The 18,507-nt window shown below is 42.9% G+C and overlaps 1 protein-coding gene across 2 annotated transcripts in view; it reads left to right on the top strand.

The window, feature by feature from the left end:
- Positions 1 to 17,822, top strand: part of LOC127451927 (tumor necrosis factor receptor superfamily member 16-like) — an 81,326-nt gene extending 63,504 nt beyond the window's left edge. For both annotated transcript variants that reach the window (XM_051717003.1, XM_051717002.1), the window contains exon 6: positions 12,519 to 17,822. In XM_051717003.1, the coding sequence (XP_051572963.1) occupies positions 12,519 to 12,571 (53 nt within the window). In that variant the 3' untranslated portion in view covers positions 12,572 to 17,822. The remainder of the gene's footprint in view (positions 1 to 12,518) is intronic.
- The last annotated feature ends 685 nt before the right edge of the window (positions 17,823 to 18,507 follow it).

Here is an 18,507-nt window from a genome sequence, read left to right as displayed (position 1 = left end):
CCTATAATTGGCTGATAACCGTCAATGGGATAATGCCCACCTATGATATTAGCACCTGCTCTGCAAATCGTCCTTTATAGCTCAAATTTATGGAAATTGCTGGAATAAATAACAGACACCATTTTAGTCACTTTTGCTAAATTTTCTCTGCTACTCTTTCTATTCACAAAATTTTTCCTGTATTTTCCTTAGTTTTTTCATTATAAAAAGTGAAAGTCACAGAGATATTGTTTTATTGTGTGCAGATTATTGCTGAACTGTAACTATAGCTGAAATATTGTGTTTACTGTTTGCCTATGCACATTTTCTCACACACTCTCTCCATATGTTTCTCTCTCTGCTCATTGCTATGGCTTGATCAGAACTATCCTTGGCAGGCTGAGAGAATGCGATTTCAAAATATCGCATCCCCCGCTAAGGGTACTTAAAATGTAGGACACCCCCCAAGGGACAAAGAGTGTTATACTTCCATCCAGATTTTAATAGAAAGTGTGCACTCCTTCTCAATAAAGATCAATAAAGACCTTCTCATGAGACTAAATCTTTTTGAAAAAAAGATTCCAGTTTCAATCCAAGTTAAGCGGCATGAACACCATGTGAGGCATGCTGTCAATTACCACTAACAAAATTTTTTTCTCGTCCTTCAGTTTGTAAATACAGTTAAGACAATGGGGCAAGTCATTCTATATCATGTTAACAAGTATAATATTTAAATCTTGTGGGTATACTTTCAAATGTCTGTTTTATTCAAGTGCAATGGCTAGCCACATAGGCTTCCATTGTAAGTGCATTACTTTAAAACACGATTTCTGCTTATTTTTACAAACTGTGAGACGAGTAAAAAAAAAAAAATAATGTCTGTGCTAATCAGCAGCATGCCACAGATGCTATCTATACAGCTTGATGTTAGTTAACCCCAGGAACATTCCTTTATAACTTGCTGTTTAAAAGTTGAAAGCCTAGCAAACACATGTCAGTGTTTTTAAAGCAAATTCCTAAATCATTTTTTTAGCTAACTAAAACATGTTTTTCTAGACTTCTTAGTAGCCTACTTTGAATTTATTTAAATGCTATGTATACAAAGTCTACTAAATTTGGTTCAGATCCCAGACTTTCTATTGACTGGTTTGGCACCTATGAACTGTACAAGCGAATATACTAAATTCGGACCAAAACATTGCTAATTAGGCAGTACACTTTTGTTTTATACAATGGGTGGGTGTGGCTAGAATAATCTTCACAGGGAGATATAATGTCATGACAAGATAAGAAAAGTGTTTTGTATTGCACAGCTTTGAATTGGTCCAGACACAAAATGGTACCTCAGAACAAAAAGCCTACTTGCAGCATTCCAAAACTGTTTCCATGGCAGCCCACAATTGACAACAGATTGAAGGGTTAGTGGGAAAATTAGGCATTTGTGTCTCAGGCTGAATGTAGTAGTGATTGCCGTTAAATGGTTAGGGCAGGCAGAGGGGATCAGGGAGCTCCATGGGGGCCGCTTGCCTCTGAATGGCTAAAATGGAAGCTGCATGTTATTTAGAGAAATACTTTGCTTTAGTTTTTTAGTTTTATTTTGTCCCAAATTACATTTTGAATTAAATAGTAATTATTTAATAATAATTATCTTTAAATGATCAGTGTAGTGCACAGCAATACTATTTTATCTTTATTTCCTGTAAGAGATTACTGCAAGATTTGAGAATTTGTATGTGCAGTAGGAAGGATGACCATATGACCATTTGGGACTTGGATGTGGCCTGGTGGCAGTGTGCTTGCTCCGACATGGGGCTAAAATGCAGGCGAATATGGCCTGGTTTGATTTAGGTTCATAGTTATGTTTTAACTTGCAACAGTCTGTAAAGAATTAAAAGGAAATTAAAGAAACATTGTTTATTGAAAATGGCTTGGATACATCTGATCTGTGGACACACTACAGTAGGTCAAACCTAAACTTAAACTCTCATGTTGTTATTGAAATCCAACACAAAGCAAAAGTTTTGCTGACCTGAAGTCTGCTTAAGATTTTCAAAGTTCATGCCATCGTTCCATAATAAGAGTTTGTACAAACCACAAAAGGCCAGGTTTGTGTTTGTAAGATTGCCAACAAATTCAACAAGTTTAACTGTATAATCTAGTTTGTTTTCAGAGTTATAGCTGTGAAATACTTATTAAATTTGGATGTACAGTAGGGAAACTTTGACCACTGTCAATAAACAGGTTTAATTTCTTTGGTGTTGTCTGCAGAAAAGATCACTGTTGCAAAATAAGCTACAATATGCAAATATTGTAATAATAATATTGTATAACTTATTCCGATAATCAAAATTTTGGCTTGCGAGACTACATCTGAAGTATAGAACATAAGCTCTAATTGGGTTTTATAAGTGACAAAAATGACCAGGCATGAAAACGTCCTGGTTACCTTCGTAATCTCCGTTCCCTGATGGAGGGAACGAGACGTTGTGTCGATGTAGTGACACTAGGGGTCACTCTTGGGAGCCTCTTTTTTTTTTTTTTTTTTTTTTTTTTTTTTTAACAAAGGCCAATGAGAATTGGCGAGTGGAATTTGCGTGCCACTCCCCTGGACATACGGGTATAAAAGGAGATGGTATGCAACCACTCATTCAGGTTTTGTGCTGAGGAGTCGAGACCAGGTCCTGGCCATTTCAGGGGGTAGTTCAGCATTGTGGCAAGAGGGACACAACGTCTCATTCCCTTCATCAGGGAACGGAGGTTACGAAAGTAACCAGGACATTCCCTATCTGTCACTCACTCAATGTTGTCGATGTAGTGACAGTAGGGGTCCCTATACAAAACGCCATAACTGTCTGAACTGTGTTACTTGAACTGGTGGTGTGTGATGGGCAGACCGCTGTGTGCCTCATAGCCAGCACACCAGGCCGTCACGTAACCTCCAGTTCACGTAACACAGTTCGGATAGTTGTGGCATTTTTGTATAGGGACCCTAGTGTCACTACATCGACACAACGTTGAGTGAGTGACAGATAGGGAACGTCCTGGTTACTTTCGTTAACTCCATCGACTGCCCAATGATAGGGAAAGGCTAGCCCAGCCGAGGCCTCTTTTCTTCTCTTTTCTCCCCAAAAAGAGTGGAATTTGTTAACCGACTGGGAGCCATAAGTGTCTGCATCGGGGGTGTCCCTCCCAAGGGAAAGACACCGCGGAGACCACACCTGCCCAAAAAGGGGGGGGGGGGGTATTTTGAGTGGAATATGTCACATGGTCTTACCGAGTCTTGTCGGAAGTATGTCATGTGGAGAGGTCCCATGGTAGGTCCTACCCGAAGGGGGAGGAGTTTCTACAGAACATGGCGACCAAGGAAGATGCAGTTTACCGACAGGGAAATGATTTTGCTGAAGATATCACAGGGGGTCGCCTTCAGAGAACCAGCACACGTGGAGCACCTACCTCAGTACAGGGTCTCATTAGCGCACGTACTGGGCTGGCAGCGAGCTTCTCTGCAAACTCAGCTGCCAGAGGGCTAAGGAGGAAAGTCATCCAGGGATCACAGTCTGTGAACACGACTGGGAGTCAAGAGTGCACATCTTCACCTCAAGGGAGGGGAAAGGCGCTATGCGCAACCGGTACACCCGGCCAGCTGTCCCGGAACTTACCTGCTCATGCCTGCCAATACACGGGATGAGACTGGCTCAGCCTGGAGATTGTAGAACCTCGCAAAGGTGTTGGGTGTTGCCCGGCCCGCTGCTCTGCAGATGTCTGCCAAAGAGGCGCCACTGGCCAGGGCCCAGGAGGCTGCCACACTCCTTGTAGAGTGGGCTCATAACCCCACAGCGGGTGGCACGTCCTGAGTCTGATATACAATTGTGATGGCGTCAATGACCCAGAGGGCGATCCTCTGTTTGGAGACAGCACTTCCTTTCCGCTGTCCACCAAAGCAGACAAAGAGCTGCTCGGAGCTCCTAAAGCTCTGCGTGTGATCCAAATATATGCGTAAAGCTCACACAGCAATGCCAAGGCTGGATCTGCCTCCTCCTGGGGCAGCGCTTGCAGGTGCACCACCTGATCCCTAAAAGGGGTCATGGGAACCTTGGGCACATAGCCCGGTCGGGGTCTTAGTATCACATGAGAGTAACCCGGACCGAACTCAAGGCATGATTCGCTGACAGAGAACACCTGCAGGTCCCCTACCCTTTTGATGGAAGTGAGCACAGTCAGGAGGGCAGTCTTGAAAGAGAGTGCCTTAAGCTCTGCTGACTCCAAGGGCTCAAAGGGAGATTCCTGTAGACCCCGAAGGACTACAGAGAGGTCCCACGAGGAGACGAGGCATGGTCTGGAGGGATTCAACCTCCTAGTGCCTCTCAGGAACCTGATGATCAAGTCGTGCTTCCCCAAGTACTTACCATCTACTGCATTGTGATGAGCCGAAATAGCGGCTACATACACCTTCAGGGTGGAGGGGGATGCCCGCCCCTCCAGCCTCTCCTGCAGGAAGGAAAGCACCGATCCGTCTGCGCATCTCTGGGGGTCTTCGCGTCGGGAAGAACACCACTTAGCGTACAGATGCCACTTCAAAGCATACAGGCGCCTCGTAGAGGGTGCCCTAGCCTGAGTGATCGTGTCTACCACCATGGGTGGTAGGCCACTTAGGTCTTCTGCATCCCGTCCAGGGGCCAGATGTGGAGATTCCAGAGGTCTGGTCGCGGGTGCCAGATGGTGCCCCATCCCTGAGAAAGAAGATCCTTCCTCAGGAGAATTCGCCGGCGGGGGCTGTCGCGAGGAGCATGACATCCGAGAACCACATCTGGGTGGGCCAGTAGGTTGCTACTAGGACGACCTGCTCCTTGTCCTCCCTGACCTTGCACAGGGTGTGTGCTAGTAGGCTCACTGGGGGAAACTTGTATTTGTGTATTCCATGGGGCCAGCTGTGTGCCAGCGCATCTATACTGAGGGGTGCCTCGGTCAGGGTGTACCAAAGCGGGTAGTGGGAGGATTCCCGGGAAGCAAACGGGTCTATCTGTGGTCCGTCCAGACCAACACTTGCTTGCCCTGGATCAACGGCCGGAACCTCCACAGGGCGAGCAGTACTGCCAACAACTCTAGGCAACTCTTGATGTGCCAACACAGCCGCAGGCCAGTCCAGGAGCTGGCGGCTGTGTGCCTGTTGCATACGGCACCCCAGCCCGTCTTGGAGGCATCTGTTGTAACCACGACATGCCTGGAGACCTGCTCTAGGGGAATCCCTGCCCGTAGAAATGCAAGGTCGGTCCAAGGACTGAAGAGGCGGTGACAGATCGGCGTGATGGCCACGCGATGTGTCCCGTGGTGCCATGTCCATCTCGGGACTCGAGTCTGAAGCCAGTGCTGAAGTGGTCTCATATGCATCAATCCGAACAGTGTGGCCACCGCTGAGGATGCCATATGCCCCAGGAGCCTCTGAAAAAGTTTCAGTGGAAGCACTGTCCTCTGTCTGAATGCCTTCAGACAGTTCAGCACCAACTGCACGCACTCGTTCGTGAGGCGCGCTGTCATCGAGACTGAGTCCAACTGCAAACCGAGAAAAGAGATGCTCTGAACCGGGGAGAGCTTGCTCTTTTCCCAGTTGACCCGAAGCCCTAGTCAGCTGAGGTGCCAGAGCACGAGGTCCCTGTGTGCGTACAGCAACTCTCGAGAGTGAACTAGGATTAGCCAGTCGTCGAGATAGTTGAGGATGCGGACGCCCACTTCCCTTAGCGGGGCAAGGGCTGCCTCTGCGATCTTCGTGAAGATGCGAGGGGACAGGCCAAAGGGGAGGACCTTGTACTGGTACACCTTGCCTTCGAAGGCAAACAGCAGGAAGGGTCTGTGTTGAGGTAAGCCTGAGACGTGGAAGTACGCGTTCTTCAGGTCTACCACCGCGAACAAATATTGATGCCGGACGCTCGTTAGAATGTGTTTTTGCGTCAGCAAGGCAGGCGCCTGGCGAACTGAATCACGAAGCAGAGTCGGACGGTCCGGGTCAGCCATCGCGACGGGTTGGAAAGCATGAGTCACGTGCCCAAACTCCGGGCGAGGAGGACCAAGGGAATGATCACGTCGGACGTACCGGCGGGTGGGGCCTCGTGGCGGGGGCAGAGCTCGAGGTGCCACGTCGAGGAGTCTCGAGTCCCATGGCCGTGCTGAGTCTGGGGACATCGAAGCACTTACCTGGCTCCTGCCGCCCACCATAAGATTGGCCAAGGAGGGGGGAGGAGGAATCCGTCCACGTTGTCCACTGGAACCAATCCTGTGTGGGCGTGTTTGTGCCACAGCTGGGCACCCAGGGGCGGGGCGTCCGCCGTTGGAGCACCATACCTGCCAAACGGGACGGTGGATGGTGGTCGTGATGACGGCCGTGCGCACTGGACATGTGACCCAGGAGAAGAGGAAACCATTCTTTTGTCAGGCTTTTGGGTGCCACAGCCTCCTGGGCATGCGGCGACAAAAGATTATCCTCCCGGCCCTCCGCCGGGAATGGAGTGGTCTGTCGACCAGCTCCAGAGAAGTGGGTCTCCTCGCCCCTGGGTCACCCGTCTCAGGGGGGATTTGAAGCCTTCCTCGGGTTCTTAGTGGCCGGCCATGAGACGGGTGGCATCTGCTTCCTGTGGAGGGCTCCACGCCGGAGCTGGGCCACGGGGGCGGGCTGCGGCAGAGCCGGTGTTGTTGCTGCAGGAGGACGCCCTTGGTGACGAGCAGACAGATCCACCTGGGGGAATCACCGAATACCCCCTGGCTGCTCCACCATTGAGGGTAGTGAGAGTGGGGGAGCTGAAAGACTGGGACCGGGCAGTAAAAGGCGCTTCCCACGAACTTGTCAGCTCCTCATGCACTTCCGGAAAGATAGGGGGCAGGGTGTGGCCGTGGGTGGCGCCCTAAGCCTAGGAACCAATCGTCAAGCTGTGAGGATTCAGGGGAGAGTGGAGGGTTCCACTCTAGCCCAACGCTCGCAGCCGCCCGGGAAAGCATGTCCATCATTTCCGCGTCGGCCTGAGACTGGGCGACCGTTCCCGAAGGAAGAAGACCAGCCGAAGCCTCTGCGTCAGACTGGACGAGCCCGCACTCCGATGCTCTCTACCTCATCGTCTTACCGAGCTCCGAATGAGAAGCCGAACTCTGAGCTGAGACGAGCCGGTGGTCTCGTGTGAGAGCCTGACCAGGGCAAGTGAGCGTGCTGGGGAATGGGAGGTCCGTGGGGGGATACCCGGCGGAGGTGGTCCCACTGATGTCCCCAAATCGCCCCCAGTGCTAACCGACGCAACCTCAAACCCGTAGGTAAAAGGACCGGTGCGGGGAGCCGCTGGGGTGGCTTGCTTTCTTATGAGAGCAAGCTGCGACCACAACGTTGCCATGGTCATGTTCTTGCAATGAGGACATGGCTCATCCGTGAAAGATGTCTCCGCGTCGACAGTGCCCAGACACGTAAGACAGTGATTGTGGCCGTCAGAAGCTGAGAGATAACGACCGCAATCAGGAATAACACACAAACGGAAAGACATCTTTAAAAAGACGTTCCGCGTGTGCCGCTCTTTTTGTGAATGAAAATATACTCTTTTAGAATATACTCTCTTATTTTCACACTGCCGAAGCGCCCAGGGGTGTTCTCTGCACTCCACAGGTGCAGAGGGGTAGAAGCCGCTGAAATGCGCTGTAAATCCAGCAGTTTTGAGGTGCGTCTTTGAAGGGAATTGAATTCAGTGCACTGAATACAACCGCTCGGCTCCGAAGAGAAAATCTGAATGAGTGGTTGCATACCAGCTCCTTTTATACCCGTATGTCCGGGGGAATAGCATGCAAATTCCACTCGCCAATTCTCATTGGCCTTTTTTCAAAAAAGCAGAGGTGTGGGGCTCCCAAGAATGACCCCTAGTGTCACTACATCGACACAACGTCGAGTGAGTGACAGATAGGGAACTTTAGTAGTAAACACAAGCTGATTAAAAAAACATTCAGAACTTTTATATAAACTATATAAACTTTAAAGGAATATTCCAGGTTCAGTACAACTTAAGGTCAAGTTTGTGGCATAATTTTGATTACCACAAAAATGTATTTCAACTCTTTGTCTCTCCATTTCTTTAATAAAAACAAAAATCTAGGTTACAATGAGGTACTTACAATGGAAGTGAATAGGGCCAATCCATAAAATGTTAATATACTCACTATTTCAAAAGTATAGCCACAAGACGTAAACATTATGTGTTAACATGATTTCAGTGTGATAAAATCACTTACTAACCCTTTCTGTGTAAATTTATAGCCAATTTTACAACTTTGTTGCCATGACAATGTAATGTCAACAAACCCTAAAATTCTAAAACGCCTATAAAAATTATGATTTAAATAACTTTACAGCTCAAATAATACATAAGTTTTAACAGAAAAATGAATGTACGGTAAATGCTTTTATACAGTTATAAGCTTCACATTTCTGCCTTTGAACCCTCCAACAAATGGCCCCATTCACATAAAATCTAAATGGGTCATAAGATACAAAGTAAAAAATAAAACATGCAAATATGATGAGCAAGGCAATACACTATATAGTTTTAATGATCATATTTCAATGTCCAGTTGGTTGATCTATTCTGGTGCTGCATGATAGAACCGATTCCCGATAGGATCGAAGATGGCATTCAGTGACAATATAATGAATTGTTTGATTTGATGCGCCAAAGTCACAATGTGGGAAAGATGTTTTCCACACTTATGTAAAGAATCGATTGTGTGACTATTATCATGTGGTGATCTAAAAGTTCTGACTACATGATTGGTGATTTGATTGGAGGAAGTATTGGCTTTGTTCTTGGGTTTGTATATTTTGTAGATCCTCCAAGCCTCCTTAGCAAGCCCCAAGCTTTCCTGCATGAGTGTTTAAAATCAACATTTTCAACCGTCTCTGTATATCGCTGTCTTTTGGCAGCATCAAGACTGGTCGTCAGCAATTTCCGGTTCACCACTTTTTATAAACTTGTCGTAGAGACATTTACTTTCTTGGCTCCATCCTGGTATATAAGCTTTTCTAAATCCCCTGGGAATGAATTGTTTGATTTGATGCGCCAAAGTCACAATGTGGGAAAGATGTTTTCCACACTTATGTAAAGAATCTGCACATTTACCCTGTCAAGTACAGATTTTGTTGAGAGAGAACCATAATTTTTGACCGAGTTGGGTGCCAGCAACATCCTGGTTATAACAAACCAGTTTGCTAAGTGAGGGTCTACTTGCGAGTTCCATAAACGTGTCCACTGCTCTCTGAAATTGTAGTTGCTTGCACTCAGATGTTCAGCTTCAAGGATGGGAGGTTTCCAAGATTTTAGTCTCTGAAGTCTTAAAGTTGGGATGTCTTCATGAATTGGAAGTTTGGAATTGTCATGGATTTTGTCATATTCTCGCAGTAAAGCCTCAAATCTTGAAAACCAGGGGAAAGTAGATTACTTAATACAGGAAACCATGCAGAGGGTGTTAACTAAATTGTTCCGCTAATAAGCCACATTAAGTTATTGAGCTGAATATCAATTAAATTTGTATGGTAACATTAAGCCATGCTGGAGCACAGTATTCTGTCACCGAGTAGACAAGTCCGAGTACAGAGGTGTATGGAGTACTTGCGTCCGCTCCCCACAATGTACCGCAAAGCTTTTGGATTATATTATTGTGAGTTTTAATTTGAGCTGCCGTATTCTCCAGATGCATTTAAAAGAGAGAGTCCAATCTTAAATGACTCCAAGGCATTTGGGGAATTTGTTGTGGCATAAGATGGTATTGCTGAAATGGACTTGTATCTGAGTATTGGCCAATTTATTATTGAGATGAAAAGTTGATACTTCAGTTTTGTTTTGACTTGGTTGGAGTATTCACATTTTAAAATAGTAATTCAGAAAACTAAGATCATTAGTAAGAATTTCTCCAGTTATGCTTAGGATTTTATGTCTAGTGGCTAAAGCTATGGCGTCTGCATAGCAGAATTTTCTGGAGTTTGTTTGTAGTAGGTCAGATATACAAGTTGAAGAGAATAGAGGCTACACCGATCCTTATGGTAGTCCGTTATTGAGTTTTTGCAGCTGGCTTTTGGGCCAAAATGGGCCATCCACTTCCGAGCACTTCTACATCTCAAGATGGATTTGATTAAGTCCTGGGGCTTAACCAGGTTTGGTGAATACTAGTGCTAAGTCAGTTTATTTTTCATTTAATATTTGTGAGGACTCTAATTCTTGCATGGAGTTTTCTTTTAGATTTTTCAGCTCCTGATTAATCACGATTGTGTGACTATTATCATGTGGTGATCTAAAAGTTCTGACTACATGATTGGTGATTTGATTGGAGGAAGTATTGGCTTTGTTCTTGGGTTTGTATATTTTGTAGATCCTCCAAGCCTCCTTAGCAAGCCCCAAGCTTTCCTGCATGAGTGTTTAAAATCAACATTTTCAACCGTCTCTGTATATCGCTGTCTTTTGGCAGCATCAAGACTGGTCGTCAGCAATTTCCGGTTCACCACTTTTTATAAACTTGTCGTAGAGACATTTACTTTCTTGGCTCCATCCTGGTATATAAGCTTTTCTAAATCCCCTGGGAATGTGCTTTTAGCTGTCGAGATTACAGCCTTCACATAATTACTATGAATTGGGGGAATGAAGCGAATAATCTTATCAAGATCTGCAGTATATTTCTCCCAACAAGCTTTACGGAAATTCCACCTAGGACGAGAGATGGATTTAACTAACTAACTTGGAAGTGGTTCTCTGTTGCTATTACTAATAACAAAGCAGAGGTCAGGATGATATTCTTTTCTCCATGCAGCTGATTAAAATGTGCCTGGATCATTAGGATCAAAAACTAGATAGAAGTTTTCTTGCTCTGCCCAGTCTACAAGTGCATTACCACATTTATTTATTTTTATTGTTTTTAACCATACTTCCACTGTACATGGTGGCTGTTAAAATCACCCGACCCGCATAGACACATGGATGGTTGGACACTAGTAACAATTCTTATGGCCAAAATATGTTCATTGGCTCATATTCAAAATAATGATTTATTCCATTTTAATTCTAACAGTATTGTCGCTATGGATATCGTTAGCCATATTCGAAGAGAAAAGTTGGGCTTCCTCAATGTGATTGTGGACATAGGTTGCTACTCTGTGCACATGGTGGAAAGTAGCTCATATTAAGTCATACCCATAGATTTTTTTTTCCTTCTCTTTTGTAGATCTTCCTGCAACAGGGTGTGAGTCTCCTGGAGAAGCAGGACTTTTGATACATAGTCACATTTTTATCTACTTATTCCTTCAATGTTCAACTGGCAAACTTGAACTAAAGGTCCGAGTTCTTAAGTCGGATATGAGAAGGACCATTGTTCTTTGTGACTGCATGTAAAATATTCAGGAGATCACCAAGGATAGATTGACTGCCAAATAGTTCTAGCGCTTTAGCGTTACACGGGGTGCACCACGAGGAGGCAATCTAGATTTGAACCCCACACAAGTACAGCTTCTACCTACTTGAATGGGGAAAGACAGAATTCTCAAACTGTTGGTCAAGATTAAGACCAAATATCATATTTAAAATCAGCAATCAATTGAGGGGGGCCTGAGTAGCTCAGCGAGTATTGACACTGACTACCACACCTGGAGTCACGAGTTCAAATCCAGGGCATGCTGAGTGACTCCAGCCAGGTCTCCTAAGTAATCAAATTGGCCCGGTTGCTAGGGAGGGTAGAGTCACATGGAGTAACCTCCTTGTTGTTGCGATTAGGGGTTCTCGCTCTCAGTGGGGCGTGTGTTAAGTTGTGCGTGGATCACAGAGAGTAGCATGAGCCTCCACGTGCTGTGAGTCTCCGCAGTGTCAGGCACAGCGATGCATGACACTAAGATGCGCAGATTGACGGTCTCAGAAACGGAGGCCACTGAGACTTGTCCTCCGCCACCCGGATTGAGGTGAGTAACTATGCCACCATGAGAACCTACTAAGTAGTGGGAATTAGGCGTTCCAAATTGGGGGAAAGGGGGATAAAAAATAAATAAATAAAATCAACAATCAAATCTGACAACAATGATATCACATTGTGCAAAAAAACTAAATAAAACAAAACCACAAAACAAAAACAAGAAAAAAAATTCCAGGCTGTTCCAACTAATGCATATATATAACACTAAACAAACAGATTTGACTAAATAAACAGATGATTGGCTCTTTTAACTATAAGGTGGGACTTCTATTCCTACAGCCGCCATATTGAGTGTTGCTATGCTCTATCAAAAAGCTGAATGACACTTTTAACTTTAAGGCGAGACGACAGCCACCATAGGTACCGTTATGAATTCTCCAATTCATATGTAAACGAGTGGACAGTCTCATCCCCTTATAATGCTTAAGCCCCGCAAGCCCACTTCTAGTCATGTACTTTTGGAAACCTACTCAGATTGTGGTACTCTCTGGTACAGGGGAACAAAATTGGAAGAGAAACTGTGCTACCAAACATTACAACTACTAATGTCTTCTTTCTCTCTCTTTCTCTAGTGGTGAGAGTGGACGGAGGTGTTCAGCCTGACTCCCCCCCACCTCAGGCCTAATGAGTGAGGAACAGGAAGTTACATCATCAATATAATGATGAAGGGGGAGTGAAAAGTTGGAGTAAAGGAAATGAAGGTGACTGGAAGATCACTTAGGAGAATGAAGGAGTTAATCCATGATGGGCATCAGCCAGTGAGGCCAAGACTTTGAATACTTTTGAACTTGGCATGAACAATTCGTTGATGTGCTGGGTCATCAGCAGGAAAGGACCAGTCTTCACAGAATAACATTAACAATCAGACTCTCTGGCCTAAAGTAGCTACTTCTAAACAAACATAAGCCCATTAGCCCAAAGCGAGTTCACAGCGTAATGTATACCAAAACCCAGTTCAAACCTCAACAAATGAATGTTTTATACTGGGTTTCTAAAATTTATTGACATGACCTCGTGACACGAACTTTTTATCTCTTCACGATTGGAAGTACAGACGACGGTCACGGGTTTCACGGCTATAATGCAATTTAGCAACCGCACCATGGTTCCTCTACCTGGGGCCTTCTGCCTGATTCAATAAGGATTTCGTTTTTGCCTTATCTTTGAAGTATTAATAGATTTTGTCTAACATAAAGGCCCTTTGTTTAATCAGAATTTTACCCGTTTTCATTCAGCTCTTTCCAGGTGTGTGTTAAAACTTTGGTGTCAGGTTTATGCAGTTAGCACATAACTGCCCTTAACCGTCGAATTTGAAAGCAACTGACCACAGGTCAGCATTTATAGGCAACAACTCACGACTGTGACATTTGCTGACCTTTACTAATGTAATGACTCAGATCTATACATAGTTCTCCTTCCCTTTCATCTCTTTCACACTCTCTGTGACAGCCTTTTCTCTATAAACTCACACAAATACACACATCGTATCATATTCCCTGCCTTCCTTTGCCCATTGCAGCTAAGGTTTCTTTAGGTGTTCTGTTTTTAAAAATCTGATTAAAAATGGAAAGAGAAACCAGAACTTGTTCTGATTTAGATTCCAGTTCCGTTTCAATGGTCATAACTGTATTCTGAACAAAAATGTTAAACACAATAGTATTTTAGTTTCAAATTTTAATAGTATATTAAAATATACATATAACATCAATTCTGAATCTATCTTTAACTACACATTGTCAAATGACCAACCAATCAGTATTTACACTTATTTAAGTCTCACAAGCCTTAAGTACACAAACCAATAGTCATAAGTGTCATTAAAAAGAACCAGAACCTGGTTGTGCTTTATGTTTGTTGTTGCGTGCAATTACTGAGGACAACGGAATAGATGTCTTTGTGTTATTTTGCGGCGCACAGGTCTCATTGCATTAAATTCACAATTTATTTATTTTGCCGCTGCACTGTTGATTCAAAATATTGATGTAGGAAACCTGTACTGAGTACTGTGTTTAAGATGTTTAAAAAGTGGTAATGGATATCTTATTCAGAACTTTCCAACCTTAGCCACAACACATAAGAACTATTGGGCCAGTCCTGGTGTGTGATCAATACTGGGATTTCCCCATTATATTTTAACTCCTTTGTTTTAAAGTTCAAAAAATCTCTTTCTCTCCTTTCCTCTGTCTTTCTTAATCTCGCTCTCATCACCACCACTGGGATTATCAGACTCCATCAACTCGTGCTCTGGTTCTTGATGAGTCATCCTTTCTTGGTTTTCTTCCTCTTTGTTACCAACTCTTTCGGTCTCTGTTCTGTTCAGTCTTGGCTAAATGATTAATTCCATGAAAGCTGGGGGCTGGACATGTGGTGTACAGTATGTGAATCAGATGCTATTATGTGGTTTGAATTACATTGCCATCTTAGTATTCATGTACTGGAAGCGGTCATGTTCATTGCGAGCTGAATGTTATGAGAATCTGCGGGATGGAGAAAGCCATGTCATGGGACTCTGTCACTAACTAGAACTGGACAAATTACAGGGCAGACCTGTCATCAGCTCAAAAGAAGGAGTGTTAGTGAGATTTGCGTTTGGACAGCACACCAAATATGTTTACCTTAATGCGCTGCAGGACTACATGTACCTGCGAACTCGTGAAATATTTCTTATTGGCAATGAAACTGTATTTCTGTAATATGAAAAATATTTAGTTTGTTTATTTAATGACAATTGGTTTATTTAGCTGCTTTTTTCCTTGCTTATTAATGACAAACAGCGCAGGTCATTGTGTCACTGGCAGAATCATATAAAAGCTAGTCTCCTTCTGTCGGAGAAACTATTCCTGTTACAATTGGGATTTTGTGCAGAGTAAATTCATTTCAGTGGCTTCATGAGAGGAATATTCCCCATAGGTGTCGCCACATGGAGTTTTGGTGGAAAAACCCCATCAACAAACAAAAACCCTAAAACTTCTGATGGTAAATTTTCCATTGAGGTAAACAAAAGTTGTTAGAGGATAAGACATACTTGTAAGTCATGACAATGTCTTTTATTTGAATTGCCTGCGTCACTTACATCAGCGAGAGTCAGAAAATAATTTTTACAGTAAGACATAAATCATGTATTAAGTTGCAGCTCCTAATAAAAATACAGGCCTCTGGTGATTTACTTGCCAAAGCCAATTTTACTCACATTTGGCACTTGTCAAATGTTAATTTTGGACACAAACATGTCAACTAAAAGCCAGAGATACTAAAAATAGTTAATTACTTCCTGTTTTCCGTCCATCCACTAGGATATTACGCTAGTAAACAGACACTAGGGACCTAATGCAGAGGGATCCCACTGGGCGTGAACGCACGCACGCACACACACACACACACACACACACTATCTCTCTCTCTAATGTACTGTCTTTATTTGCATTCCTAATGTGCTTACTGCCAGGCTCTGGAATAAAGATGCGAGGCATTAGTGAGACATTCCTGTCAGGCAGGTCGTAATGACCCCTGAAGCTTTCAGTTTCTCTTCCCCGTGCTCAGTTCACTCTCCTGGGGCTCTGTTCTGCTCAGCTTCCTTTCCCTGGAGCTCTGCCTCTCCATTCTGGGACTCACCATCCAAACTTACTGGGTTCAGCTTCAATAATACTGCTATATCAGTGGTTCTCAACTTGTTTTGCCTTTTTTCAGGCACCAGATTTTACTTTGGACATCCAAGTGGTGGCCCAACACAGCACAAAATTTCTTATCATAAAAAAAGTAAGGCAAAAATCAATATTACAATGAACATCATTTTTAATATTCAAAGGGTGAATAAGAAAACCTTTTTTTTTTCTAAAATGATTGAGGAAAGCTATATGCAGATATACTAATAAAATGCGACAGACGAGGAAATGCTTCCCATATCTTTTGTTGTTGACATCAGTCTGCACGTCCGATCAAACTTCCAATTAACATTTTTGGGTCGTGACACACAATTTGGGAACCACTGTGCAACATTAATGATACATCTACAACAAATCACTTTTTCATTTGACAGATCTTTCATTTAAGAATAAGCCTATGCGTTTGCACCATTATCCCTGTCTATGGACCGTTTTGAAGTTCAAGCCACTAATATAGTTCCTACTAGAAGACATGCATTAACTTCAGGTTTGATGTATGGGTTGGTAGAATAATTTTGCCTCCTGCTTTTTGGCAGGAAGGTTGTCGGCTTCATCACCTTTAGTACCGTGCATCTCCCCTGACACTGTGCTTTCCATTAAACCAAGCTGTGAAGCATATCAATGGCTTCTGGCGTTGCTCGCATGCTAGTGTTTAAAGTGCTTTATGAGTTCAACGTTTCTCGTGGGGCACCTCACTGATGTTTGCTCTGAGATTAGACTACTTGAGAGAACCTGATGAGATCAAGATAAGATCTCTTTCACTTTCTCACTCTCTGTCTGTGGGAATGCGCTGAGAAAAGATTGGGTTGTCTCTATCCCACGCTTGTTTCTTAACAGAGAGCAGATAAGTTGGCAAACGTCAAATAGAGAGGGGTTGTAACGACAATACTATAGAAATTACAGTGATTGATGCTTCTCACGGGGTGGGGTTCTGATATACTATATATATTCAAAATGTGGCTATATTTTCATAGAATGTTCAATTGATTGGTTGTTCTGAGAGATGAATTGAGAATGTAAGTATGAGGGAGAGCCATTTATTATGTATTTCACATATACAGTAACCCCCATGATTTGTGCTTGGCATTTAAGGGGCATCAAAGAATCAATCAGTAAGCATCAATTCAAATAGAGAAAGTAAACAAGTAGATTGATTCTTGATTCATTTCCTTGGAATGTGCCAAAGTCTCCATAAATAACAGCAGCTCTACACCAAAATATCCCGTTTAATAGTAATAAATCTTCCTTTGTCAAACAGAATATGTATAAAAGGAAAGCAAAACTCATGTTCGCAATATAATCACATGATAAATAAATTCTCCACCCTTTTCTCTCCATCTTTCTTCTACTTTCTAATTCTTTATTGTATTTTTTCTAATTTCAAATAGATTTAGTCTTTGACGGCAGTATGTTATAAAGATCACTTACTTTCGTAGCACTTAAAATTTATTGAATTTTAACACTCAAAGTGTGTTAATCACCAGAAAGTGCCTGTGGAATATATCAGGTGTCTTTGAGTTATGTTCAAAAAGTTTAATGTATTGTGTGCGTGTGTCTATTTGTCTATTTGTGTGTTCTGTTTTAATTGTATGTGATAGTTTTTTGCTTCATTTTTATCTTGTTATTCTATCGTTGTGAGAAAATGTTGATGAAGGTTACAAGACATCATTATTCAGTTAAAATACATCCAGGTGAATATTATCAAACAGTCTGTGTTTCTGAGAACAGCCTAAAATTGAAATAGACACATACTGTATGTGTTACATCAGTCCCATTATGTGAATATATGACCCCAAAAACACAAAATATATCATGTAATGTCACTTTTAATGCACATCAGATCATTCTATGCATTCTACTAACAGCGCAATCTAATTCACAATACTCTAAACACAAAACTAAAAAGTGGCAATATTTGATAGCTTTGTGTTTTACACATATGTTGATATGGATAAAAAGGACTGTATGTTACAAATTAGTTATAATAGCAACTGTATCACATTTAAGAGATGTCAGGAAGAACTGTCACATCGATGCTTTTGAAAAATCAACTCCCCATGTTCAGCCAATCCCTTCCATAGAGTTTAATGTTCTCTGTATGCAATCCATGCTATACAATGCATTGTGTAAATTGTTTCCTGGAGTTATTACAGTACACTTAATGTAAACAAGAATTTAAATCATTTAGAATTATATTAAATAAAAACCACATATGACTGATATGACATGGTCTGCTTTATTGAAAAAATGATTGGCTTGCTGAAAAAAAAATTTTTTTCTTTTTTTTTTTGCTGGATTAAGTTGGTTTAACTGGTCTTCCAGCCTGGCCAACCTGGTTTTCAGCTGGTCTAGATGGTCTTACTGCTTGTTTCTCTTCTAAATGCTCAAGACTCCCGTGGGGTCAGGCAAAACCTTATAGCTTGAAATGTTTGACTACAGAGTAAGCATGACTCTTTCTCAGGGAAAAAATATCTATAATTAAATTTTTAAACACCCTGTTTTGATTTAGCATGTGAATACCCTGGGAAACATAAATCAGGCTGGCACCAAGCTCAGAATCCATAATAAATGTTTAGTGGCTCAACCTCTGTATGGCCCTAAGAGGCTTCTCGGCCAATATTAGCCCCAAATCCAGTCCTAGCTATTACAAATGAACCAAAACAAAGCCCTTAAGATCTGCATCCCAGTAACAACACAGGCAGCACATCAGATTCCTCACGTAAAATTATATGAAAATTGCTGTGCTGTGAATTTAGGCAAGCATGAATAATTACACTGCAGAACTTTATTGGCTTTTTGCAACACATATATTGGAAGTTCATTCTTGCACTGTTCTTTTATTGTGCAGGCAGCAAATAAATAGAAACAATTCCAGATTCATGGCAATTAAATGATTGAC

Source organism: Myxocyprinus asiaticus, chromosome 14 (assembly GCF_019703515.2).
Source record: "Myxocyprinus asiaticus isolate MX2 ecotype Aquarium Trade chromosome 14, UBuf_Myxa_2, whole genome shotgun sequence".
Taxonomy (NCBI): domain Eukaryota; kingdom Metazoa; phylum Chordata; class Actinopteri; order Cypriniformes; family Catostomidae; genus Myxocyprinus; species Myxocyprinus asiaticus.
Note: the sequence above shows the minus strand (reverse complement) of the source record. Positions and strands in the feature narration are given on the sequence as shown.